Source organism: Porites lutea, chromosome 1 (genome assembly GCF_958299795.1).
Source record: "Porites lutea chromosome 1, jaPorLute2.1, whole genome shotgun sequence".
In the NCBI taxonomy this organism is placed as follows: domain Eukaryota; kingdom Metazoa; phylum Cnidaria; class Anthozoa; order Scleractinia; family Poritidae; genus Porites; species Porites lutea.
This window is the reverse complement of record NC_133201.1, coordinates 10,179,378-10,205,351: the sequence shown is the minus strand read 5'-3', so window position 1 is coordinate 10,205,351 and position 25,974 is coordinate 10,179,378. Positions and strand designations below refer to the sequence as shown.

General features: G+C 38.9%; 1 protein-coding gene across 7 annotated transcripts; it reads right to left on the bottom strand.

Annotated features, from left to right (window-relative positions):
• Positions 1–24,106, bottom strand: LOC140944652 (coatomer subunit beta'-like). Of its 7 annotated transcripts, none has more exons than XM_073393774.1 (30): positions 24,020–24,106; positions 23,790–23,810; positions 23,018–23,171; positions 22,417–22,466; positions 21,495–21,539; positions 21,259–21,340; positions 18,479–18,627; positions 17,364–17,417; positions 17,083–17,175; positions 16,492–16,591; positions 15,950–16,092; positions 14,960–15,059; positions 13,493–13,592; positions 13,178–13,288; positions 12,970–13,055; positions 12,103–12,209; positions 10,866–11,009; positions 10,250–10,380; positions 8,831–8,978; positions 8,230–8,336; positions 7,738–7,801; positions 7,039–7,253; positions 5,453–5,545; positions 4,335–4,458; positions 3,679–3,735; positions 3,331–3,402; positions 2,722–2,934; positions 1,876–1,956; positions 1,407–1,427; positions 1–274 (listed from the first exon to the last, which is right to left on the bottom strand). In XM_073393774.1, exons 1-30 carry the CDS (start codon positions 24,020–24,022, stop codon positions 209–211), a joined length of 2,934 nt encoding a protein of 977 aa, XP_073249875.1. In that variant the 5' UTR covers positions 24,023–24,106; the 3' UTR covers positions 1–208. The 7 variants fall into 7 exon arrangements, with proteins under 7 accessions (XP_073249875.1, XP_073249886.1, XP_073249881.1 ...); XM_073393785.1 differs by having other exon boundaries at positions 1,876–1,923; XM_073393780.1 differs by lacking the exon at positions 1,407–1,427.
• Between the last annotated feature and the right edge of the window lie 1,868 nt (positions 24,107–25,974).

Sequence of the window (25,974 nt, the reverse complement as noted above, 5' to 3'; positions counted from 1 at the left end):
ACTGAAATGTATTCTTTCTTTTTATTAATTTATGTTCCATTGCAATAACTGCATGCTGTTGATAATAACTTTTCTTCTCAGCAGCAAACAAGCATTTAGAAAACTAAACATTTACTATGTGAAACCTGAAGCACGCTTCTGATCAAACCGAATATACTTAAGAATTGGGAAAATTCTCATTATTAAATTGCTCAAATTTCATATCGTGTTAGTCGTCGAGTAAATCATCATCATCATCGTTTAGAAGATCGTCGTCGTCGACATTTAGGTCATCCTGTAGGAAAAAAAAATAATATGAAATTTCTCCTTAAAATCTCAGTGCTTTAGAAAACAGTGGTCATGAGAACTGAGTACATGATGAGGGAGTCTAATTGATATTTCAACAAATACTCCCCACTACTTCCATTGAAAATGTATAGGGGCGGTAAATGAGAATTTCAATTTTGTTATTAGGGTTTAAAGGGTTAATAACGTCGAACCTCCATCCGCCCCTTTAGAAACGAGAAGGGAACCTGAGGCCCGTTTCTCGAAAGTCTCGGTAACTTTTCGGGCCCGAAATCAAATATTCGTATAGGTAATAGCATGATTTGTAGTGATATTTGGCATAAATACCACGAGTGATATTTCAAAAGTGTTATACGTAATTTCACGAGCCGTTAGGCGAGTGAAATTTGAGACAATTTTGAAATATCATAAGTGGTATTTATGCCAAATATCTCGTACAAATCATGCTATTATTTGTTTATACTACTACCTACAAAAGGTTTGTAATTTTCTCATGTAGGTATTTCAAATTAAGCTGAAATACCACTGCTCTTAGCCAATCAAATTGCAGAAATTTCTCATGTAGCAGTATAAAAATCGAAATATAGAGAATAAGAGCGCGGGTCCTGGCTAGCAAACTACTCCATTTTGTTTTACTAACTGATAGTTTTATCATGTTAGATATAAAACCTACTGAAACCTCTATCTTGCAAATAAACGACAACAGCTTTACGGGCCCGTTAATTATCGGGACTTTCGAGAAACGGGCCCCAGAGCCCAAATGCGTCCCGCAATCGCTTCTGGGATCGTTACTGGGGGCGCGCTGATCAGCTATTGGCCAATTTTTCCCTGTCCTAGCAACAAACCCAGAAGTCTTTGCGACAGTTAATTTGGTCCAATCTCCTTGTCCCTTCTTAAGTGGCGAATGTGCCGCATAGGTCATTGCTTACATGGGGCTGTTAGCGACAGCCTCCTGGTATCTTTCTCTCGTTGTACGCAATACGTTTTCTTCTTAAAGAGTGAGTGGCCAGGTAGGTGATTGAGTGAGTGAGTGGCTGGGTGGGTGGGTGGCTGGGTGGGTGCGTACGTAAGGAGGGGTGGGGGTAATAAATGAATGAATAAGTTACATTGGAAAGACTTACATCATCGTCCTGGCCGAAGTCCTGGAAGTCAAGAATGAAGGAATGATTGATTTTTATTGGTTAGTTGATTAATTGTGTGAATGAGTGAGTTCGGGAAAGAGTGGGTGAGCAGCTGGGTGAATCAGTAGGAGAGTGGGTGGATGGGTGAGTGAATGAATCAATGAATCAACGAATAAAGGTTAAGTGATTTACATGTAAAGGCTTGTTTATAGTGGAAAGTGCACTTAACTTATCCAGCTAGTTTACAGGCACTTCACTCGAATACTAAGAAATTCAAGTACAACATAACTGGATTAAAAATCCCAACTGGCAGAAGGCAACCGGTTGGCTATTTACAAGGGTGGTCGAGGATTTCAACTCGGGACGACCGAGAACAAATCCAGCAAGTGACAAGAGCGGGACTCGAACCCGGGACCGCTGGCAAAGGCCACATTGTCATTAAAAGTACTGTTTAGAGGTGAAGACTTACATCGTCGTCCTGGCCAAAATCATCGAAATCATCGTCGAAGTCTTCATCCTGTAATGCAAGGTACAGCAGGAGTTTTTTCAACTGTTAATACAAAAGAAAAGGACCGGATATTAACCGATCAAGACAGGGCGACAGAGAACGATAAGTTAGAGCAGATGCAAAAAACTGTGACTGACTGTGACTGTTGGAGAGGGGGGGTGGAACACATGAGGAGCTATCCACCCATCCAAAATAGTTGGTCAGTTTCCACCGCCTCCCGGGGGACCGGATAAAGCGATCAAGACAAGGTGACAGAGAGCAATACGTTAGAGCAGATGCAAAGTACTGGTGAATGTTGGAGGGTTGGAAGACACGAGGGGCTACAATCCCAGACAAAACAGTTAGGACACTTGGTCGATTAAACCCTTCACAAAGTTGAAAATCGCTTAAGCTTTCCCATAGTGCACACACTGCAAGGGGTGAGGGGACCGCACTGCGCATGCCCCAAAAAACGGGGTTGTAGTCGGTAGGTATTAGAGCAAGAACAGGAATGAACGACACTGTGCTAGCGAGAAAACAAGCAGGAAATTATTTTTCATTAGTTCTTTTACGTGGCTTGGTCACTATTCGGTAACAGGTTTTAACAGCAATAGGCAGTGGGAAAGAGAGGAATGACTAGGAAGGAAACAGGTAGAAGTAAACAATCAAACAAACAAACAAACAAAAAACAAACAAACAAACAGCCTGACCGATATCTAGCAATCTTGACCCCGAACTTCGTCAATAAAACAAAACACACTCACCCACACATAGAACTGATCTAAAAAACCCATTATACCACATCATTCTTAAACGGTCACTTCTAACCTTGTCTTTTTTAACTTCCTCTTTCTTATCGATGTCAGGCGCCTTCGCTGATGGGGGCACTGCCGCTGAGGACACAGCCGCTGGCGGCCTGTCTGCTGGCCCAGGAGGCGGTGGGGACGAGACTGATGCTGGCGAGGCGGCAAATGTCGGTACTGAAGGTACCATTGGTTTGGATGCAGAAGGTTCATTAAATGTCAAGTTCTCTACAGCTGCCTGTAATTCAAACAACACCATTCAGCGCTTGTATTGAAATTGGTATAGAAGACCCTAAACGTGTTTTGATGTCTGAATGCAATCCTGTGGTTTAACCACTTGAATGAATCGTACTGAGCATAACCTTTACGTGACTGTTTATTATGCTGAACAAAGTAGTTCCAAACATTGATTCTGCTGAAAATTACCTTCCTGCCAGTGCACTGTTTATAGGGTTCGCAAAGATTTTTGGATCCAAAATTCAGGACTTTTATCAGACTTTTTTCAAAAACAATACTTTATTTTCACCAGATTTTGATACAAACGCTTTTTAACCCAATTCAAGCAACATCGGCAATGAAACCGTGCACATTCCAGTCATCTAATGGTAGTTTTCCAGGTGATTAAGTTTCTTACCAGAATTGAGTCCAGGCTGCCTTCCTCTTTTGCTGCTTTCATTTCTTCAAATACGTCGCGTTCAGCATTGTGCTGTAAAAAACCAGGAGATAATAATAGATTTTCAAACGAAAAATTCGGACTTTTGCTTCCACGCTCCGGTTAACAAATACGCGACCGATGGAAACCTCAACATACGCAGGAATCAAGTTTTACCCATAAAACACCGATATTTTACTACTTTTCCAGACTTAGTCTTAATTTTCCAGTGTGTTTCCAGGGCAGAAAATTGGTTTGCATATGTTGAGACTGCCAATAATGCATGACTCTGTACGAACCCGGCATTTATAGAACTACTGAATTGCTCACCTGAACATTCTTATATTGGGAAGCAGCTTTCATCTGCACTCTTTCTCTCTTCAGGAACTAAATGCATAAAACAAGTGTCATCTATACAACCTACTACTTAAGTCTGCCAATCACAATGGGCAGGCGTGAACTATCGGAGCCAATCAGATCGCGAATCATGTAATCGGCGCCAAGCGGAGCTTTAGGTCTGAGTGGTTCACGGAGGAGAACGATAGTTTCGGTCAGTGAAAAGTCAAGGCGTGAAAATGTAAAGAAAAATACATAACCTCTCTCGAAACTTGCGTAGAAATAAGTAGTATGAAATACAGAAAGGGTGAATTTCGGAGGATATCGGGGAAGGGGGCGGGGGGGGGGGGGGGGCTCCCAATAGAAGTGAAAAGTAACATAGCAGACTGTAGGAATGGAGTTGTGGCCACGGATGTGTAGCAACTTGATTCACTTCCTTTGCCACGAAAACTGGCTAGAAAGGCGACAAGCTTCAATTTCTTTTTGCACTTTTAGGTAGTAGGAGTTAAAGGTGATGGACACAAGCCACTTTAATTGACATGTTCCATTCACAAGTGCATGGCCCAAATTGCTAACAAGTAACAAGCAACAACAATGGGACAACAATGTTGGGAGTTGTTGCGTCCGTTTGCACGTAGCTTAACAGTTACCTTTTCAGCTTGCAGGGCTTCTTGGAATTCTGGGAACAGATTTTCGTATTCGGAGGGGTCTGCCAGTGAGTCCGCTGCCTTTTTGTTGACTTTTCCTAAATCTTCTTTCCACAGCTTCACAATTCTAGCGCCGAAAACAAGTGCAAGAAGCGGAAAGTTTCATTAATGTATAAGTTGGTGCATTTTAGCATTCAATTACACATGTCATGAAACGGGCTGTCGTGGTAAGTTCTACATTTTTGGTTGAAAGATGAGCTGAAACTGTAAGTTAGTATTCAAAGTTTCGGTTGATTCCAATGTGCTTTACGGTTAAAAAAAACAACAACAACGACAAAAACATGACATAATTACAATAAATTAAGCCTAATTTAAATGAAGGCGCAGTAAATACTGCGTGCAGTCGAATTTGTTTTTGTAAGTGAGAACTTCGATCCACTTGACCAAAAACCGATCAAGCTTTGTATTCTCTTCGAATAGAACCGTTTAATATCTTTCGTTTAGACTTCCAAGTATGACAAAATGACCGTGAATACTTTGCTTTCTTTAACGACAAAAGCTGGCACTTACACAAAGAAATTAGCTAGGAATTTTAGGGATAGAATCAGGCGACTTTGACCCTTTAGGTCCCAGGAGTGACCAACATCAATTTTCTCCTAACAACATCAGCAGATCATCAAGAGTAAAGATTATGAGAATTACTAAATTGATTATCAAAGAGAGAATGCTTTGATCTTAAACCAAATTCTCTCAATTATTCTTAAAGGAAATGTATAGAGATCAGTCTGGAGAATTTGTATGTGGATCTTGGGGCATCAAAGAAGCGTCCAGTAACTACAATGTACGAGCGGTGGCGTGACATTCTCCATCATACTGTGTCATCAATAAAGCGGAAGGGGACATAAAAGAACCCACACTGCTGTTTCAAAAGGGTAGAGGACATAGACCTCGGTGGTGTGGTCTATCTCTCATGGGAGGGGGGTGGGATGTTACAGGCCTGCAGTAATGGGCGTCATGCGCTGTTCCGGTGACCCTGTCAAAATTGGTGAACTCACGTAAATAAGACGATCTAGAAGACTGACAATAAACTGATCAAGTAAGTGTGTTTAAGAACAACATACTTTGACACATGGCTCGGCAAGTATGTACGGGCCATGAAGGCTGCTTCAGGGTAGCGGCCTGTGCTACAAAGCAATTCGATCCCTTCTTCCAACCTGACAGAAAGACAACATATTTTAATTATATCACTCCAAAATTAAGCAGGTGTGCGCCTGTTCATTGGCCTTAAAAATTCTCGCCCTACCTTTGAATAATTAAATCAGATTTGCATCGCTCCCCGGAATTTCTTCTTTACGGTTTTGCGCTTTTATGGTTTCTTAGGGCGCTTTCCATTTGTCAGAACTGACCGGCCAGACCATTCCTCTCGTAGTATGATTTCCTAATCAAACCTCGCCAGTCAGATCAGTCAAATCCTAAATATTATCGCGAGAGAAATGGGTTTTCTTTTAGCATTTTAGCATTAAAAACCCTTGTAAAAAGCCTATTTCATGTTCAAACTGACTGGTCCGGCCATGGTCCGGCCGGCTAGTTCTGACAAATGGAAAGCGCCCTTAGAGTACTTTGCATCTGCACTAACGTCCATCTCTATTAAAACAACAACAACAACAACAACAACAACAACAACAACAACAAAGCCAACAGCTTGAGTAGTTTCTTTCTCTTTTCATCTTTTCAGTCGTTCGACCAATCTTCTAACACAGAGACGCTTAATACCGCCCAAAGCGACTTAGTGGAGGGGTGGGTGGTCAGTTGCCTAGGAACTTTAGTTGATCCGAATTATGAATGCCCTCTTATATGAATGTATTAATAAGAAAGACACTAGAAGTGTCCAAAGACAGAGACTTCTTACGTTCGTGTTGGCTCTTTTTCATCCCAAAGAGTCAGATTAAGCGAAAGTATTATGAGAGGGGATCTACGACTTTCTGTCCTCATGCGAGAAGACAAGAGAGCATAACCATTTACTGATTTCAAAGCAAAGGCAGCACTTTCCGTTATTTCAAGACCCGGAGAGTTGGTCAGGGTGAGAATCAAATCTTGACCTACCGCTCTTCAGTCAATTAAATTACCCTGATGGCAGAGTTAACAGGAAAGGAGACATCACTGTTTATAAACACTGCTTTTGTTATTCAAATTTGTATGGCAATTAGCAGTGAGCTTACGCAACTGGACGGCAGAAGGAAGAGGACGGCAAAACGTTTGTATGTCACAAACGAGGTAGGGCTATTTCTTGTGACTTTTGTCGTGAGCTTCACTTAACAACACTGTTTCTGGTCTTTTACAAAAAGATCTATTTAAAGGAAGGAGAAGTCTGGCAGAAAATATTTTCAAAGAGAATCATTGTCCTGGTTGTCAAACAAGGTTTGCCGTCTCCTTTCCTCCGCCGTCCTTTTGCGTACGTTCACTAATAGACAGATTTAGAGTCACGTTTACGGCGAAAGGCAAACGCTAATGTGTTCCACGTGACGAAGTTTTCCGTTTTCTTGTCGTTCACTGTTCATTACTTTCACCCACAAAATTAGTAGCTTCACGTTAGTTTATTATCGAAAATTGTCAGCTTGAATCTGACGATTGCCGTTTACAGTAAACGTCACTCTAAATCTCTCTGCTATCAACAGGTGAAGTCAGCGTACCCATAGCTATAGCTTACCTTCCAAGGAGGAAATACGCAAGGAAGGCCACGTTATTCTTTCCCTTCTGAGCAGACGTCTCGGCGAGTCGTAGAATCATATCCGCGTCACCTGCAGATGTTGCCAGGAGCAGCAAGCCGCCGAAATCCTGGGCGTTAATCAAACACTCCTGCGCCAATTGGAATTGGCACTTGGAGATAGCCAGCTCTGCAAGCTGCTTCCATTTTTGTTCACTCTAAAGCAGGAGACAAGACAGGAAACGCGGAAAATGGAAAGTTACAGAACCGCTCAAAAGAAAATTGAAAGTCTCCACTTCATCCACGAAAGTCACGACTGGAAACTCGACCGAACTCGAATTTCAGGACGCGGGAATCGAGTCTCGAGGTTTGGGTTACCTGTTTCGAGAAACCAGCATTTTTTAATATTAACATCCAGGATTTCGAGAAAACGATTATTTTCTCGAGAAAAATAACAACAAACCATTCGCACATTCCTTTGCAGAAAGCAAGCCACAATTCTTGACATTAGAACTTGGGTCGCCCGACGTCCTTTTCCCTCTCCCTCGAAATTGGACAATTCCACCGAAAAACCATTACACCACAACATTGGAAGAGAGAAAGGCAGGTACCAGAGCAGTGTGACCCAAGTTGAGTGTCCTTGATTGCAGGTCAGATATATTGCCAAGTGGTATCTTTTTAAAACTATACATGTACGCTTACCTCTGACTCACTAGCAATCTCATAAGCAATCTTCAGTTCAGACAGTTGAATTGCCAGGTCAAATCTAACAGAAAACAAAAATTAATGACCAACACTTCCTCTCGGAGGGTATACTTATGGGAGAAAAATACCAAAAAAGTTGATAAACGCGCAGCAAGACGTCTGTAACTAAGGTCAACACCAAAGCAATAAGTGAAATACAATGTAGTAAGAAAACGTTCTTGCGAAATGAACGAGAGCGCAGTAGCAGCCAAACAAAACGAAATTAATTTAGTTGAGAGTTTGACACACACACACTAGTCCTCTTAAGTTTGAAAACCTATGCAAATCTACGCGTTACAGAATGAACGATATTGTAAAAGTCTTTTTTTTCCTAAGCACAAACTAATAAATGCAAACTAAAACTAGACTTGTGTGGACATAACCTTCAGAAGCTTCTAATTTAAAAGGAGATGTGTGTAAATGCATCAGAATTCAAGTATCTTTGTTTACCTGTGTTCTGGGTCACACGAGACGACAAGGGCCTGCTGCTTGAAGCCTTGTTTCTCTAAAAAGTGAGCTACACGGTTCCTTTGCTCTCGAGGGATAGTGGGCAGCACCTGTAATGGAAGCATCCATAACCATGTCAAACTCCGTTTAAACAAAACTACACGTTTACTACACTGTACGCCCTTCTCGAAACTGGAAGGACTCGACTCGATCATCGAAATTCGAAATACAGTCAAAGCCTGTTAACAGGGACACTGACCGGAGGCTGGGAATAGGAGTGTCCGTAGCAACCGGGTGTCTGTATTAACCGTGTTGAATTTAGAGAAAAGGTAAGGAAGGGCTTTCCCCGGGGGCAAAGCAGACTGTAATCACGAAGCGTTCGTTAAGCGGGGTTCGACTGTAGGCGTACACCATTTACTTTGACTCGCATATTTAGAGTTTCTGGTCATATTAGAGCTTCTAGCCATTGCCGGCTTCATGTTTCGGGTCGTGTCTTGAGCTTTGAGCAAATTATTGCTTCCTAGCTTTAAGGCTGAGCCGACTGCAGTTTGCAGTGAAAAGGGTGTCGCCGAAAATGTAAAACTGCCTAAGAATGAGGGTATACCTGTTTAGCGGTTTCAAAGTCTTGTCTCATTACAGCGGTCTGATATTCCAACACCGACAACAGCAGGGAGTATCCAACCACATTCATGTCCTTGTCGCTTAAATAAAGCTTGTTGTCTTTGGGAATATAACCCAGAATGTACATTGTCCTAAGATGAAAATATAATTACATAATAACAAAATAAATACATGAACGAATAAAAAATTACAACATAAAAATAACCAACTTCAGCTGTTAAAAGATGGGATACTATCAACAATGAAACATTCTAGGAGGACTTTCTTACATTCTTGTGGCAACTTACTTAGGACTGGCTCGCCACTCTGCAGCTCATACTTTCAAGACAAGTAAAGGGACTCTCTAATAGAATGGACTATTCTCAGCTGCATAGCCTAGTTATTACTGTCTTTAAACAGCTAAAACTGAATGCAAAGCAGCTTCTATTTACCACGATTCCGTACAATTCCTAATTAACTATCAGGTGCGGCATTTTCTGACATTACAATCAAGGGTAATTCAAAGTTTAAGAGTTAGAAAAACTAGGGAATGGCAAATACACCTGTGGTAGCTTTGATTCACTTTCTTCACCATCAAAACAAGGTTAGAAAGGCGACAAGCTTTCTTTTCTCTCTGCACTGTTCTTAGGTGTAGTTAGGAGTTTATGGTGATGGAATCATGCCATTTTAATCGACTTGATCCATTCACAAGTGCAGCACGCGAGAATGAGGGAACAGGAAGAATACATGTATATAGGGACTTTAAGATCGAGGTTTGGCCATCTTACAGCAAACGGCAAACCGCGGTTTACGGTTGGCGGTTTCACGTTACCCGTCTTCCCATATCTGGGACTTAGGATTCGCGGCTGGTAGCACGGACCTGAGCTGAAAAATCGTCTTCAAAAAACAGTTCCATAATTAATTAGCGATGGAGTTCTAAAGGTAGTATTTCCTCTCAAACGTAGAATGGTGTTGTTTTATAGTGAAAAATAGAGCGTGGTCTAGCTGTACAAACGAGAACCTTAAACCCTAACCCTGATGGCAAGGCACTAGTCACATGACTTCTTGACGTTCGCGGTTCGCGGGAAATGTCGAAAAACAATGATCTTAGGTCTATAATTTACAGTACAAACCAACAAAATAAGGGGATATACATCGAAACTAAAACTGACTCTAGATGGTGCTGCTAGCCAACTCTTATCTACAGTACGACTCCCGACCAGGAGAAAATTTACTTGTAAATAAAGCTGGAAGCTGGAGGAAAACTCGGTTAAGAAAAGGAATCTTAAAAGAAAAACATCTTCACTCAGATACAATCCTACTACATTATCAGTGTACTTAGCTATGTGGTAAACTTCACTATACCTGCTAGATGAGAAAAAGCTACAAGTATGCAATCAAGATGAGGAATTAACGCACAAACCTGTCCAAATGGGCGATAGTGACAATTTCTCCGCCGACATAGTAATTCAGTCGATTCACAGCATTGGTGTAGATGAAACAATCTCCAACCCAGATGCCAGTCTTCACACAATCTTCTATTTCGCCACAAACCTGTTCACCATAAAAACGCGCAGCATCTGTTATCTGATTTAATTGCACTGGAAGCTCTCGAGACCGGACACCATAGAGCCGCGTAAAAGCTAAACAGTCAGCAATAACTAAATTTACTGAGAAAACGTCATAGTTGTCGTCAATCTACTTCGGGTTTTAGCGAGGATGTCGTAGTGACAGAAACAAGTTATGAAATATTGCAAGTTTTATCACTTTGCGATCGGGAGAGGGCTTACCTTTTTTCAATAAAGAAAACAGTGCTTTCTTTTCTGGTTTAAAAAAGTACAACTTACAACGCTTTCCGGGGTGTCTTCTTTTTTTTTTCTTGGAAAATTACCCGAGAAAACTTTAAGTCAAATCTCGCACTCGTAGTCGTTCTCGTCCTCCAGTCCAAAGCTCCCTTTTTGTTAACTACAGTCAATTCTATCCTGTTCCGAAGGTTTACATCAATTGAGAAAAGTATCGATAACAAATTATAATCTTACATCAAAAGCATCTTCAATGCCATCTTCTGTCATCACTTCTGGTGTTTCTTGTGCTCTAGCAACGTTCTCAGCACTGTACTTAAGAATGAAGAATGATTCCTCCGTTGCTATGCAACAAAGTTCGCCACTGTCAGACCAATAAATCTGCCAATGAAAGAAAGGTATATGTCAATAAACATATTACAGTGTACATTGTGCTAAGACACTTGAATGTGCTTTCCTTTTATTACAATGATACACCTAATTGCAATAAGGTTGTCATAGAAAAAAGCAAAATTATCATAGCTTGCAACATTCACAACACACACGCTTACAGCTGAATATTAATCACGTAATATGAGAGAAATCATTTGCATGAGTTTCTTACTGTCATTCTCATGCAGTTCAAGGCTGAATCATCTAGCGAATTTCAAACGTGCTCGAATTACAAAGCACATCGGATAACTACCAAAGAAATAATGGCTTCATTTTTTTTCAATAAATATAGCCTGGGGTAAATTCCAGGAACTCAACGCGTGTTTTAGATTAGTGCTAAATAGAAAAGCAAGTCTGCGTATGGTTTGCAGTGCACAACACCATCTGTTCACAATTTTCGAGCAACAAATCAGGGGCGTAGGCAGGACTTTTCATTGTGGAGAGGGTGAGGCGGTCCTCCGCCAGTTCCTCACCTGAGCCACAAACCAAGCTTCGTTTGTCAGGACATAATAGATTGGCAACTGAACGTGCGACAACTGAGACATAACATTGCTCGCGTCAATTTACCTTTTTCTTTCTCGAATTGTGCGACTTCTTTTGCTGGAGAATGTTGGCTCTAAAATGACACTTGCGCCTGTCTATCTTACAGCGCGGAATTACAGAATCATCTCTTGCTATAGTGAATGAATTCTTAAATAATTGTTAAATACTGAATTAAAATACGCAAATGTAAATCACATGGCTAATTTATTCCTATTTGGCTTTTTTGCTTTTTTCCATGACAACGTTATTGCAATTAGGTGTACACATAGTACATTGTATATCGTTAACTGCCGTTTATATAAGCCCTAGGCTTATAAAAGACGAGTCTTTTATGCGAGGGGAGTAATAACCGGAATAGCAAATGCGCTTGGAAACAAGCAAAAGCAGCGCTGACCAAAATAAGTTTTGCATTTTCTGGTCTTTATGCAGCTTAAACATACACGTCACAAAAAAATTGAATCTATTTCAAAGCAAACTAGAGAGGGGCTTATCCACTTACACTCTTTGGCTGAATTTCTATCCTACGCACAAGATCTGTGCTCTCCCAGTCAAAGAAGCCAAGACCACTGACAGACTTCACTCCGAGGAGATGACCACCATATATATCTAAAAGAAATTAATAATAAAAATAAATGGATAAATAAATAAATAAATAAATACTGTAATTCCTCGAATAATAGCCGTCCCTCGATTAATCGCCTCTCTCCAATAATCCCGCCAGGCCTGCCCCCCCCTCCCCCTCCCCCCCACCCTTTTGCTACCTTCTCTTCATTTTTTAATTCCCTCCCTGTCAAGGTAAAATTAACACCTAGGATAACAAACAAGCTTTCATTTACTGATTGTTTACAACTGAATAGTTACAAAACTGATCACTGACAACTCAAGCTCTGACACCGAGGATACTGAAATTGATAATTAATCAGGGAAACAAACTTGGAACACTTAAAAAGCCCATGTTCAGTTCATTTGATATGATTATTTTCAATAAGTGATGGGATGATAAAGCACAATATTTGGTGTACGACTTCCAGTGAGCGATACATGTTTTGAAATAACCGCCTCCCTTGAATAATCAACTTCCCTCAAATAATCGCCCCATTTAGGCGCAAAAAAAATTAATAACCTCCCTGGCTATTATTCGAGGAAATACGGTAAACAGATAAATATATATATTTTTTTAAAAAAGTCAAAAATCAATCAGCCAGTCTAGCTACAAGTGTAACAGTGGGCCATGTTTTGTCTCGCTTCCACAACCATTTAACCTTCACATTGAAACCTCCAAACATGCAGCTTGTTACCTTTAGAAGTCAACTTCTCGGCAAAGGGACAAAAGTTAAAGATAAACTGAGATAACACGAAAACTTACTTTCTGCTCCATATTCAGGTTTGAATGATTTCCTTTCTTTAAAATTCTTAAAGATCTTGATCTTGTTTCCATCTCTTATGGCATATCTGGAATTGAAAAGACGTAGTGTCACAGTGTTGCATGTATTGATGCTTGGTGGACCAAATTAAAAACAAAATTCTTCAGAACAATAATAAGTCACTGCATTAATTTATTAAAAAGCACATACTCAGATGAATCAGATGCCCAGACAAACTCTTGAGCAGATCCAAAGCTCTTGTTCCTCAGTGCCATAGCTGTGTAAATGATGTACTCTCCATCACCACAGACGACCACAAACCTGTGACAAAGTGTGACAAAAAAACATAATATTAATAAAAAATATAATAAAATACATGAAAATAAAAATAAAAAATACAACAATCACACTGGTGTGTACATTATTTGTACAAGTTCAAAAAGTACAACAAGAACATTAATAATTATCCGCTGAACAGGAGGAAAAATAATGAAAAAATAAAAAATGCAGCAGTAATGATCATACCTTCCATTGGGATTATGAGACAAAGTCTGTGGAAACATCTCACATGGGCCCATGTCCTTAATTGCCAAAGGTAGCCGCTCACCATCTTTTGCATCATGGTCTTGATCAGCAGAAAGAAAGCCAGTTAGAAATACACTATAATTTCTAGCATATGCAAGGTATATCATGGGATCAACTTAGGTTTCTGAGAAACTGCCCACCTACCCCTCCCCTAAGCCATCATTTTGCCCAAAGTGAGAAATAAGTGTTGATGTTAGCTTAGGGGAGGGGTAAGAAGGCAGTTTCCCAGAAACCTAAAGAGACCCGCATCATGCATGGCTCCCGAATTTACTGGCAGATGCTCCACAGGAAAATGATTTAAATAAAATAATTTTGTTGCAAAGATGCATAGTACAAATGTAGCTACCACAGCTCAGTGATTTAGGAGAGTAACAGGTGAGTGATCCAGAAGTTTTTGTTTTTGTTTTTTCATTTTGCCATTTTTTGGTCATTTTTTCCTTGGCTAGTTTTCCTTTTATTCTCACTGCTGGCTATTCATGTGAGGTTTTGCGATACAAGTCAGTGTACAAAGAAATTAGTGTCTGATAACCCAGGGCTAGCGGATTTTGCTATCGGACTAGTGAATTCTGTTTTTAACTTGCCCCACGGGCAAGTGATGTTTTTTGAGGAATTCTAATAACAGAAGAACTGTGAAATCAATTCTGCTAGTCAAAAAGTTTTTGGGGCTAGTTGAAATGACGTCTGGGCTAGTGAATGCTAGCTTCAGCTTGCCCAAATGGCAAGCTGTGAAAATGATTTTCTTTGCACCCTGCAAGTACATGCACTTCAGGGTTTTCACTATTACTTTCGTTTTAAAGAGGAAGGGTGCCCAGGGTTGAGTAGGCAGTGAAAGTTGGAAAGTTTGTTTGAGAGTTGGCTTCTTCTCTATTCTACTTGAAGGTGGGTGCTGTGCTTAAAGTACAGGGACACTGATTACCCAGCTCGTACATCTGTAGCTTCTAATACAGTTTAAGACTGCTGTCAATTACATTTTGTACATTTCATGTAACTCTGATGCAGAAGAGAATCACATGGCTTCAAACCAAAACCAAAACCAAACCAAACAAAACAGAAGGTGCCCCTTAGGACCTCTAATCCCATGTCAAATCCCCTGCACCTTACAAGAAAACAAGGGGAAACTTGGAAAGGGAAAACACAGTTTATCAAAGGCAGGAGGTTCATTAGGTATCGGAGATCAGAATATTCTCCATTTATTATGCTGAATTCTCCAGCTAACATTGGGTGGCCTACCTGTCTATGACTAATTTTTACTCAGACATAGGGCCTCTTTTGAATATTTTCCTGTACTGTAACATCTTTCTCCTGCTACTAGAATTCTTAATGAAAACCCTACAAAAGTCACTTAACACCTGTTCCAGGCACCACCTTAATTAACTATTGGTACTGAAAACTTAGCATTACACTCACCAGCAATGTTTTTAAGGTTAGCCTGCTGGATTTCACTGTGCTTGGCAAATATAATTTTACCATTGGCATCCATGGACATGGCCGGTTCCTCACGACCAAGCTAGATAAACATTAAAACATTCAGCTCTTGCTGCATATCTGTTACTGTATTACTACATGTACATGTATCTATAAGTACAAGCACACATCTGCCAGTAGAAGTAGACATGTTCATGTACAGTATATCTAGGGGTGAATGACTACTTAATGCAAGCTTTTGCAAAGTGAGGATGTCATGCAAGATGTCAACTGTGACCTGATAATGATTATCCCATTTGTGCAGTGTTTGCTACAATGCAACATGACTGTATCCTTGGTATGACCAAATTCATTTCTAACATAACTTAACCTAACATGAAATGATGAGTAGGCAGCCTAACCTCTTAACCTAACTTTCAAGTAACTCTATCATTTTTTGTTAAAGTGAAGTTTAAAAGAAGACTCCAGATTCTATGCATACAGAAGCAATTGAACGAAAATAATCCAATTTTTTCCCCTTTTACATAAGACTTTAGAAGAACGAAAATAATCCAATTTTTTCCCCTTTTACATAACACTTCAGTGAGAGATACAGTAGGGGGGGGGGGGGGGGGGGGGCTCAAATTCAGCCCTCAGTTTGGTCTAAAAATGGGGGCCTCCTTTGGATATGCCACTGCACTTTATACAGAGAGACAGAACCAACTGGACACTGATGGTGTTTGTTGAATGATGGTTTTTATACTACACGTACTATTTTATAGAGCCAACTACACTGTACCTCTATATCAAAGATGGAAGCCTTGCTAAAAAACATTGTTCATGATTACAGATTAATGTTTTAGCAATTTTCTTTTACTCTGGACATAAAAAAGACATCTCAGTTTGTCCAGCTAAGAGGGAGATTGCCATAAAAATGTAGTGTATGCAACTAGTAAACAACAACAACAACAACAACAACTTAAGCCAACAAACCTTAATAAGAATGCTGCCTTCATCATATCCAAGAGCAACATTGTTTGAACCTTTTAACATAGCCATACTCCATACTCTCTCAAGACCATAGTTAAGGGTGCTCTCCAGGCGGTATGTATTAGCTTGCCAAATGCGAACAGTGCCTACAATGTATAGGAACATAATGCTTCAGTTACAATAGCAGTTTATGTAATTGTGTGGCATGTAAGGTACAAATAATTTCCATTGCAGGTATTACAACAATTATTGGTAACGCCTCAGCCAACTCAAAGTCAAAAACAACATTTTGTAGACTGCTGTAAAGGAGACCTTCTAAACAAGAAAAGTCATCAAAATAATAATTTTGCTGTCGAGAGCCACTGTACACTCTACTTGTAGATGTGAGAACATACACTGTACATGTACCTTGCACCGAAAAAAAAAAAAAACAGGGCAAAAATAAGGCTTTGCGTTTAAGTAATGTCTCACTACGCAAAAGATGAAAAAAAAAATTAAAATAAAATAAAACATAAAAATAAAATTAAAAAAAACTTGTCACATACCATCTTCTGAACCAGTCAAGATAATAGGAAGTTCTGGGTGAAACCCAACACAAGAAATATTCTGAGCATGTCCTTCAAGAGTTTGCACACAAGTCTTGTTCTAAAATACAGTATTACAAGCAAAAAATGAAGGTCTTAAAAGTCAAATGTGTGTTCGGAAGTGGCAAACTTGATCTACACTCTACTTAAAAACAGGGTTCTCAACAGATTTTTAAGTAGGAGGTGATCACTGATAAAGTAGGAGGCTCTTCAGCAAAGCCAGAAGTGTCAAAACAAAGCAAAGAAAAGCGACCTAAACACAAAGTAAGCGGCTATAAATCCCAAAGTAAGCGGTGATCAATCGCCGGGTGCCGCCTTCTATTGAGAACCCTGTAAAAACATTTTTTATTTCTAAATCTTAGAGTATAAGCACACTGTAGGTCTTTATCAATTCATCATAAATAAATAAATAAACAAATAAAGCAAAAATTCTAAAAGTTCCACTTTCTAGTCACAGCAACACATTTCTTTGGTTTTCTAGTAAACATGTAGAAAACATGTTTATAAACATCTTCACAAACTCAAGCCACGAAAAGTAAGAAACAAACCAACCTGGTAATCCCATATTTTCACAAGTCTGTCATCAGCTCCAGATATAAGGTATGGCTTCTCTCCTCCATGAAAATAGTCAACACAGTTTACTCCCTGGTAAATAAAAAAGAAGGTTTAATAACTTGGTGCCTACCCCACATGTACAGTGTACATGTACAAGTATCAGACAAAAAAAAAAAAGAATTCTGCAAAGGCGAGAATTTCTACAGCTCTCCACACACTAAACTTCTCATTCCATGACAATACATCAGCTCCAGTACAACATTAAAGTTCAGCTCTACCTTTTCATGTCCCTCTAGAGTAAAGTTTGGAGTAGTGGAACCAAGTTGCCACACCTGAAACCAAAGAAAGGCAATCTTGAGTGTATTCTTTCAATAGTTTAAGACAGGTTTAGCTAAAGCTAAAACAGAAGCATCAGTTATGCATTTTAAATTTACTTCAGACAATGGACTTTAAACCATTGCTAAGAAATCCACAACTCTATACTTAACTTTAAAGGAGAAGCATATGACTGAAAAACCTAAACTTGAGCCTGTGACCAATTAGAGAACTAGTAACTGGTAACAGGAAACTTTAAAAAAAATTTAACCTCGATAAGTTGGCACCTGAGACTGCAATATGGCCATGTGACTCTGGTCAGCAGATGCCCTGTTTCGACAGCTGTCAAGTGACCATAATATTGATGTTTATCATCAAGGTAAATGCAGGTTACAGGCTCCTACACTAACTAGAAAGTTTGAAATTTCGTATTGGTTGTCCTGTGGTTTCGGACGAACGGGCAGATATAAGGTCACATGATTACCAAATCTTTTTATGTATGGGGGCGTGGAGCGCTGCTGTTACACATCTGCTATGTTTAAATTGTATTCAATGCATTATGACAGTTACTTAATCCCAATGAAAATAATAAAGAATTTGAGTTTGAAGATGGCAAGTAGAAAGTACAATAAAAATATAACAAGAACTACGGTTTTATGATCAAGTTTACGTGTTTGTTGTACAATATACAATTATGTAAGAAGGTATTATAACATTAAACCCTTTCACTCCCACACAAAATGATAGAGATGGGCCTGGAATAGTAATGAAGTTACAACAACTGTCTGTATAGACCAAATTCTAAGTTTCCAATTTCACATTAAAATACTTCAAGTCCACAAGGAAATCAATAAACTAATATGATTTCTAACATTTTGGAATTGTCCTTGATACATGTATTTGCAAGGGACTGTTAACACTGAGAGTGAAAGAGGTGTTACACCAACTCCACTGGTGACTTCTGGGTGTAATGGTGTACATGTACATTGTACAGTCATGTAGTTTCCCAATCACCTGATGAAGTGATATTTTGTTTTGGGAATAATTTATACATATACAACATGTATTGCAATCATACCTTGATAGTTCTATCCAGGGAAGCACTAGCAAACTGGTTATTATCCTTGGGGTTAATGACAATCTGCATCACATAGTGGGTGTGTCCTTCAAAAATTTGACTGCATAGCCACTTCTTTTCCCAGTCCCATAGCTTAATCAGCATGTCGTCTGATTGGAAAAACAGCAAGAAAGAAAAAACAAAAGTCAATCAGTAATCAGACAATAATTTACAAAACTCTCGTGACCATCATTGCAAATGTTGTGTTCAAGTACAATGTATAAAGCCTTCACAACACCTCTCAACAATGTTGAAGGGGTTTCCAAATGGTCACAACATTGGTTCGCAGAATGAGGCATGTCGGAATGACTAACCAACACTGGAGAACACACTGCCACCATTTTCCTGTTAGTAATGTTGTAACCACACCATAATCTAAACCAATATCCCATCATGGACAGGGAATACATGTACACAAACCTGTACATACATTGAAATAGCCCTGTATATAGTGGTCACCACGTATATTACCAACCTGAGATCAGGCCCAATTTTAGCGGTTCTCATACATTCTTTCTAACGGCTACCGCTAAAATTGGGCCTGATACAAATAATTCTCTCATTTTGTGGTAGTTACGGCCAGATTCTGGCCGTAACGCTGATTGGCTGTTTTGAAGAATGCTGCAAGATCTGATTGGCTGTCAGATATGCTGGAAGTTGAAATGGCTTATTCCTCTCATGGTTGTTTTCATAAATGACCCGCCATCGGCGGAGAGAGGGTTCTACTTTGCTGTCTTTTTTATTGTTTTATGGTCTTGTGGTAGGAAAATATGCCGTAATACATGTATGTGCCATGGAAATTCAGAAAATTCATATGGCTGTTCATATCTTCTCAGGATTTGATTTAGTTATGGAACTAATGTGACTGTATCACAGAGTTGAATCCCTCTGCAAGATGTTGGGCGCTGACAAGGTGCCTTTTGATTTACCAACAAACGAGTGCAAATCAAAACACTATCCATCTTAAAACTGGTTTCATTTGAAAGTTTGGCCAGGAATGACTTCTCTGAACGGGGTACGCAAGCGGAGGCTCACTGCGAAAGAAACCTCAATCGCCAACTGTGAAGTATAAGACGAAAAATATTGCATCGCTGTTCAAGGAATTTTTGTAGTCATTATTATAAAAGCTGGTGACGCTAGTCTTAAGGTAAAAGACTTGTTGTTTGCCGTCACTTTTTGTGAGAAATAACCCTGGAAAACTGGTGTCCTCACTCGTTGGCTGTTTGCTGTTTGTTTATTTCGATTAATAAATTTAGCGAGCTTTTTAGACCTGCAGTAAAACAACAACACAACTAAGGAGAACTACAAAGTGTGTTTGTAATATTGTTTTTCGTTTTGTTTATAGGTCAGTTGAGCATGCAGTTAGTGGCAGATAATATTTACCTGGATGTTTTAAAAATATATATAATTTTTAGACGTTTCTTTCTCTAGTATATTTGCAAATATTATTGCAAGTGTACGCACAGGACTAAATCAGCTGCATTACTAAGAATTAAAACACTTGAGAACTCGTTTGGTTTGTTCTGAAATAATTTACATAATTTATCCTTTGAAAAAGTTCGCGATATGTTTCTTCAAGATTTTTAAAGATTTATGTACTGGAAATTGAGGAAAATTGCGGAGGAAAATATAAAAGCAAAAGAAAAATAGAAATTTCAGTATTTTAAATTTCAGGGCGCCCAGCCAAAATAATAAAGCTAGTAGAACATCGTGTCGGCGTCTTTTCGAAAACTTTTTACCTTCTACCCCAACAGAAATAACCTTTGAGATCTCCTTTACAGTAATCTTGCAAGAAGTTAAATGTGATTGTGCTGACTGTTTTATTTTTAGCTGAAAAAATTAACAGATAAAAGCTATTTTTTAAGTCAGCCAGTCTGCATTTTTCCCATGCATGAAAAATTTGCATACTAGAAAAACAAGCAACGGAAGTAATTTTCGTTGGCTGATGCGGCAAATGTCAATCAATCAAAAAAGTGGGCAGCAGACGTTTCGTAGAAGGTTTGTATCAGGCTCTGTTCTCGTTTCGCCTTGCCCGCCGGAATGTTATTACAAAGCGAAACGAAAATTGAGCCTGGTCTCAGGTTAGTATAATACGTTCACTGGACAACATCCCAAAAATTTTCAATTGCCTTATATTTTCTGCAAAGTTGACCTGTATATAGCAGTCACCCTATAATATGTAATAGTCAGCTTAGTTGCCATTTCCCAAGGCTGACTGTTGTACACAGGTTTGACTGCACAAATGCAGTTCTGTGTGATGTTAACTCTTTGAGCTTAAAGGCTACCACCTGGATAGCTCAGTTGGATAAGTGACCAGGTGCTGAGCAGGAAAGCAGCTGGTTCAAACCCCAGCCAGACAAACACTCAGGGTCCCATGTTCTCTAAATGTTACTTTTAGGTCTTGTGGTGGGCTTTCGGCCAATGAAAAGGAAGAACAATTTGCATTGAGTAATAATAATAATTATTAGTGTCAAGTGCTGTTGTGGTGACCCAGCCAAAATTGGTGAACCTATGTAAAATCAATATTATGGTAATGACGTTTGCTACTACGGAGTAATGTTGACTCGCACAAATAATTACCCAATCTAGGTTCTACAACAGAAGGGTTTCCTAGAAAATGGGTGCTTGTGACTGTTTACTAGGTCATTACAAGTGCACCTTTGCTAGCAAACCCTTCAAATTTTATTTGCCATATAACAATCACACTTAGAGACCATATTATTGTTTCACTGTTTACTCACCGCTGCTGGTAAGAATGTATGGCTGAGAAGGATGAACGGCAATTGATCGCAAGTAATCTGAATGAGCTTCAAAACCATGCACCTAAACACAACCACAATGTACAAAGACATCACACAAAATAAAATAATCTCTGTTTGATCTGGTTTGTATGAATGTCATTAATTTTTATTATTATTTTTTGCAGGAAGGATAAAATTCAGCAGGTGTCTGAGAAAATAAATTTAAGAAACAGTACCCTCTCAAGAGTGTTGTAATTAAATACCCTCAGCATCATGTCATCCTAAAAGTAAAAAATGCAAAACATCAACATTTCTTAACATGCATTTGTGACAATAAAACAGTGATGACCAACGTTTAGAGAACCTCCATGCCCCTTGATCTCCCTTCCTACCAAAATAAAATAGAAACTACTGTATGACTATTATAATCATAATTAATAATGTAAGGGCATTATACAGCTATAATGTATATGTACAGTGTACTGATACATGTACATCACAAATTCTGTTGTACTTTGTTAAAATTTTAACAGTCATTAGTATTCACTCAAAATATTTTGCCGCTCCTGATTGGCTAAAGTACCATGCATAATTCATCATGACCGGCTATTGTCAACCAAATTTGGAAAAATTTTACAATGTGTGAAAAATGACATCAATCATGCAGCAAAATTGTCAGATTATTGATCCATTAACCAAGAAGACCTTGGACCAAGTTTGAGTTGTTTTGGAAGTGAGTAAAAAATGGAGGAACATTTTACTTGTTTCATGAGGAAGAAAAAGGTGAACTATTGTCTAAAAACATGGCAAGAAGACAACTCGACGGACAACATATTCTATTTGGAGAATATTTGCAGACCGGAACAACCCTTTATCTCCTAAACTTCCCGATAAACATGCACTATCGAGATGAACTTAACATTGACGGAGGTAAGGATGTTTTAGCTTGTTTTTAAACTAGGAGTTATTTTGAATTATTATTCAATTCGGCTTTCGTATCATCTGAAGAATTATGGGGATCTCGGTGGGTGTTATCCGTATTGGACTACAACCTCAGCGGATAACACCCTCCTCGATCTCCATAATTTTATTCTTCAGATGATACTCAGCCTCATTCAATAATGTTAATTACTACACTGTGTACCTAATGATACTTACAGATCCTGTAACAATCCAGTTCTTCCTGGGGACAAATTTGGCAGTGCGTACTGAAATAAAACAAATAAAAAATAATCTAACCAGAAATAAGACAATCTATTCTTAAGTTATTAAAATACCAGTGATAAAAGAGCTCTCTCAGTTATATTGAGAGATTTTGCAGCTTTCTTCAACAAATGAAGTATTAAAACAAAGGCAATTGCACTGTATACACAGGACAGTGAACAAACCATCATACCGGATCAAGAACATGCTCAAGAATTTGCTAAGTTACCAAGCATCAACATTTAGTGCAAGTGATGTTGTGATTCGCTCGGAATGCAAAATTTTTTGTTGGGCTATTGCAAGCTTCACAAAATAGAAGTCATTGAAATCCAATAGCAAAAGAAGAGGATAAGCCAAACAATGTAAAAAAAGACAATTTTAATTTGTTGCCTTATGATACTTGGTTTTAAGACACACCCTGCAACAGCAGATTTTAAGCAATTTAGCAAGCTTTTGTTAAAAAATGCTGCAATTTATAACCAGAAAATACGGTACAGTGTACATGTAATAGCAAGCTCAAACTACTGCTTTAAAATGACAAAAACTATCATTATACCTGGCAAATCAGTGACTTCAAAAGTCTTGACCAGTGCTTGGGATTCATAATTCCACACATGCACATTTCCATTATATAAACTTGCTAACATCCATTGCTCAGTGGGGTGAACATCCACACATTTCACGCGATCTGAACGTGCTGAAAGCTTGCGCTGTTAAGAGTTGCAGTGTACAACATCAATGTATTGATGACTACTATACTTATATTTTCACCAGTACATACATTCATACATGTGTAAACATCTGTCTTTTCCCATGAAATAATGTTTATCACATCTATTACAAAATTTGAGCCTCGGAAACAAACACAGACAAGAGCAGACAATTCAATGAGCTTTAGTCTAGATCTTGGATATTTAACTTCACTTAATCAGAGGTTTTAGCAACTTACAACTGCACCAGTCATTTAGCTCATGTCTAATTTGCTAGTTTGTTACATGTAGGTCATTCTTTCTTGCCATTCATACAACAGGCTATTAGGAATGAGAATACAGTGGAACCTCGATAGAACGAGAGACCAAGGGACTGGCAAAATTAGTTCGCTATGAACGAAGTTTCGTTATATCGAGGTTCTTTTTCATTTAATTTACTATTACTGGAGTCAAGAAAATCGTTCGTTGTACCGAGGACTTCTTTATAATGAGTTTCGTTCTATCGTGGTTCCACTGTAATTTGGCATTGGTTCTGTCCGAATTCGCTGCTCAGAGCTCACAACCGCACACTTAGCTTTAGCACATAAACGGTTACTATTAAGGGATTAAATAACATACCTTCACGTCTAACCTCAGCGGCTGTTGGTTCCAAGATGATACAAAAGAAAAGAAAAGAAAGAAGAGAATTTACTTAGCTTTTCTACGACACGAGTTTTGGTTACGTCGCCGCCATATCTTAAGACCGGTAAAGAATAAAACAGAATTGCTTTATCCTTCCAAAAATAACATTTAAACAATAAAATGTTTTCGAATATCAAGAAAGAGGAGTTATAAAGCATGAAAATTACCATTATGGTCCCAAAATTCCACGAAAATTTACAGAAACGAGCAAAGGATGACTGTCAAGATGGCCGACGTGGCAATGAACATAAACCTCGTCTTCATGCTATTTGGTGTAACCGCTGTACGAACAGCTTGCACTCCCTGCTGGAAAACGAAGGCGCGCAAACTTTGTATTCCAAACAATTTCACAGTTTTTGTCTAAGATTGTATTATTTTCTTCTTCCTTTACTTTCTGTCTGCCCCTTAGCTTTATTTCACGCCCAAGCAAGTATTATTGTTGTATTTTTAATACTTATTTATCGTGGAATCGTCTGAGCGGAGGTGAAAGACAGCGCGAGCATCGCACGTCACATGTTCGGATTGTTATTGTGACGCAAGTTTTTGATCTGTTTGTTCGACAGAACGGTTCGTACAAGGGTAAGTATGAATTATGTGGTGTTTTAAAATATTTTTCAGCATCTAATAATGAACAAATTTGTGTTCTAATTCTCTTTTTCTTTCAGATCCGGTGTCTTTTAGTTGACTCGGGGACTGATCGGAAGGAAAACTTTACCAGTGGGGCTGCAATATTTTCCGCCTTGTCCTACAGTAAGCGCTTCGTTTCAGGTTAGTTAATAGTAGACTGTTGAACAGCAGAATTCTGGCTCCATCCTGATCCTTTTGCTTCTTTCACTGCCGATTTCCCTCAATGTGGTATGATCATACAGACATAATTTATTAAGGACTAAGAATTTAATATTGAGAAGTGTGATTTCTGGCATTGTCGCGTTCTCGCTTCCGTTGCCTTTATTTTCATCACCCTGGGCCATTACATTCTCACTTAGTCTAGCTTTGAGATCATAAAAATGAAGCTGTAAAATCAAAAATAACCCCAGTTGAGCATCCATCTAGCAAAGAGTAAACATGAATTGCCAATAAGCAAAATATTGAACACGTTAAATACAATGTAATTAAATACCTGTCATTTAAACTTTGACTCTTTGACATTTGACACCTATTTCGTTGGACTGTGCTGCCGGGCGTGAAGTCAACGAGTGATCGCAGAAAATTGGCTGGTAAGCACAACATATTAAGACAGAGTTTAACGACGAGTTCGTGACAAGGTCAATTCGTCGATGTTGCTTTACATTTTGCCTTGCCCAGTGGTCAGTTTTGGTTCACGGATAGTAATTGTTGGCTTAATTTCTCGCTTTCTTCTTTTGAAGAGCTAGGAAGTGTTTGCTTTCGTCCAGTTTCCTGACGGAAAATCGAAGTTGTTATCAACAGGCAACGCTGAAATCATCTGTAAAAAGTAAGGAAACTTCAAACCTCTACAATGTTGCCGTAAAGTGTATGCCATTATACTCCACAAGTCGAATTCGAATCTGGGCTGAAATGATGCATATAATCGATTGAACGTGATTATTTTTGATGTAGCTTGGAATATCCTGTCATCCTTACTCTGTCGCTACTGACCATAAGTTAAACAAACAACGAAAAGCCTATTGATTCCGAATTGCGTACATATAGGGTTTATTTCAAATATATTTGTTCGTCCTGTTAATCAGGCCAGAAGTGTTTGTAGGGGAAAATTTCTTTCCCAGTTAACCGAGAACTCAGCCAACTGGGCTGTCGCTCTTTTATAGGACATAGCCGGTCAAGCTGACCGGCATTCGCCAAGAAAGTGCCCTGTAACTTGGTGATTTCTTCATCTCGGTGTGTTACTAAAAGTATAAGGAAAATTTCAGTCGATACTCCGTAATTTCGCCCAGCTTGCCAAAACACTTCTTATATGTATAGTAAAGTCCATTGACACCTTAGGAGTATGGAGGAAAGTTTATATCTAAATTATGTTGATGCAGAGCGTCAATGCAAACTTTTTCTACCCTTGATGAAAGAATTCGTTGATAGAAAGAATTCGTTGATAGTTTTTTTTGTTTTTTTTGTTTGTTTTTTTCTTTTTGCGTTTTAAATGAAACCA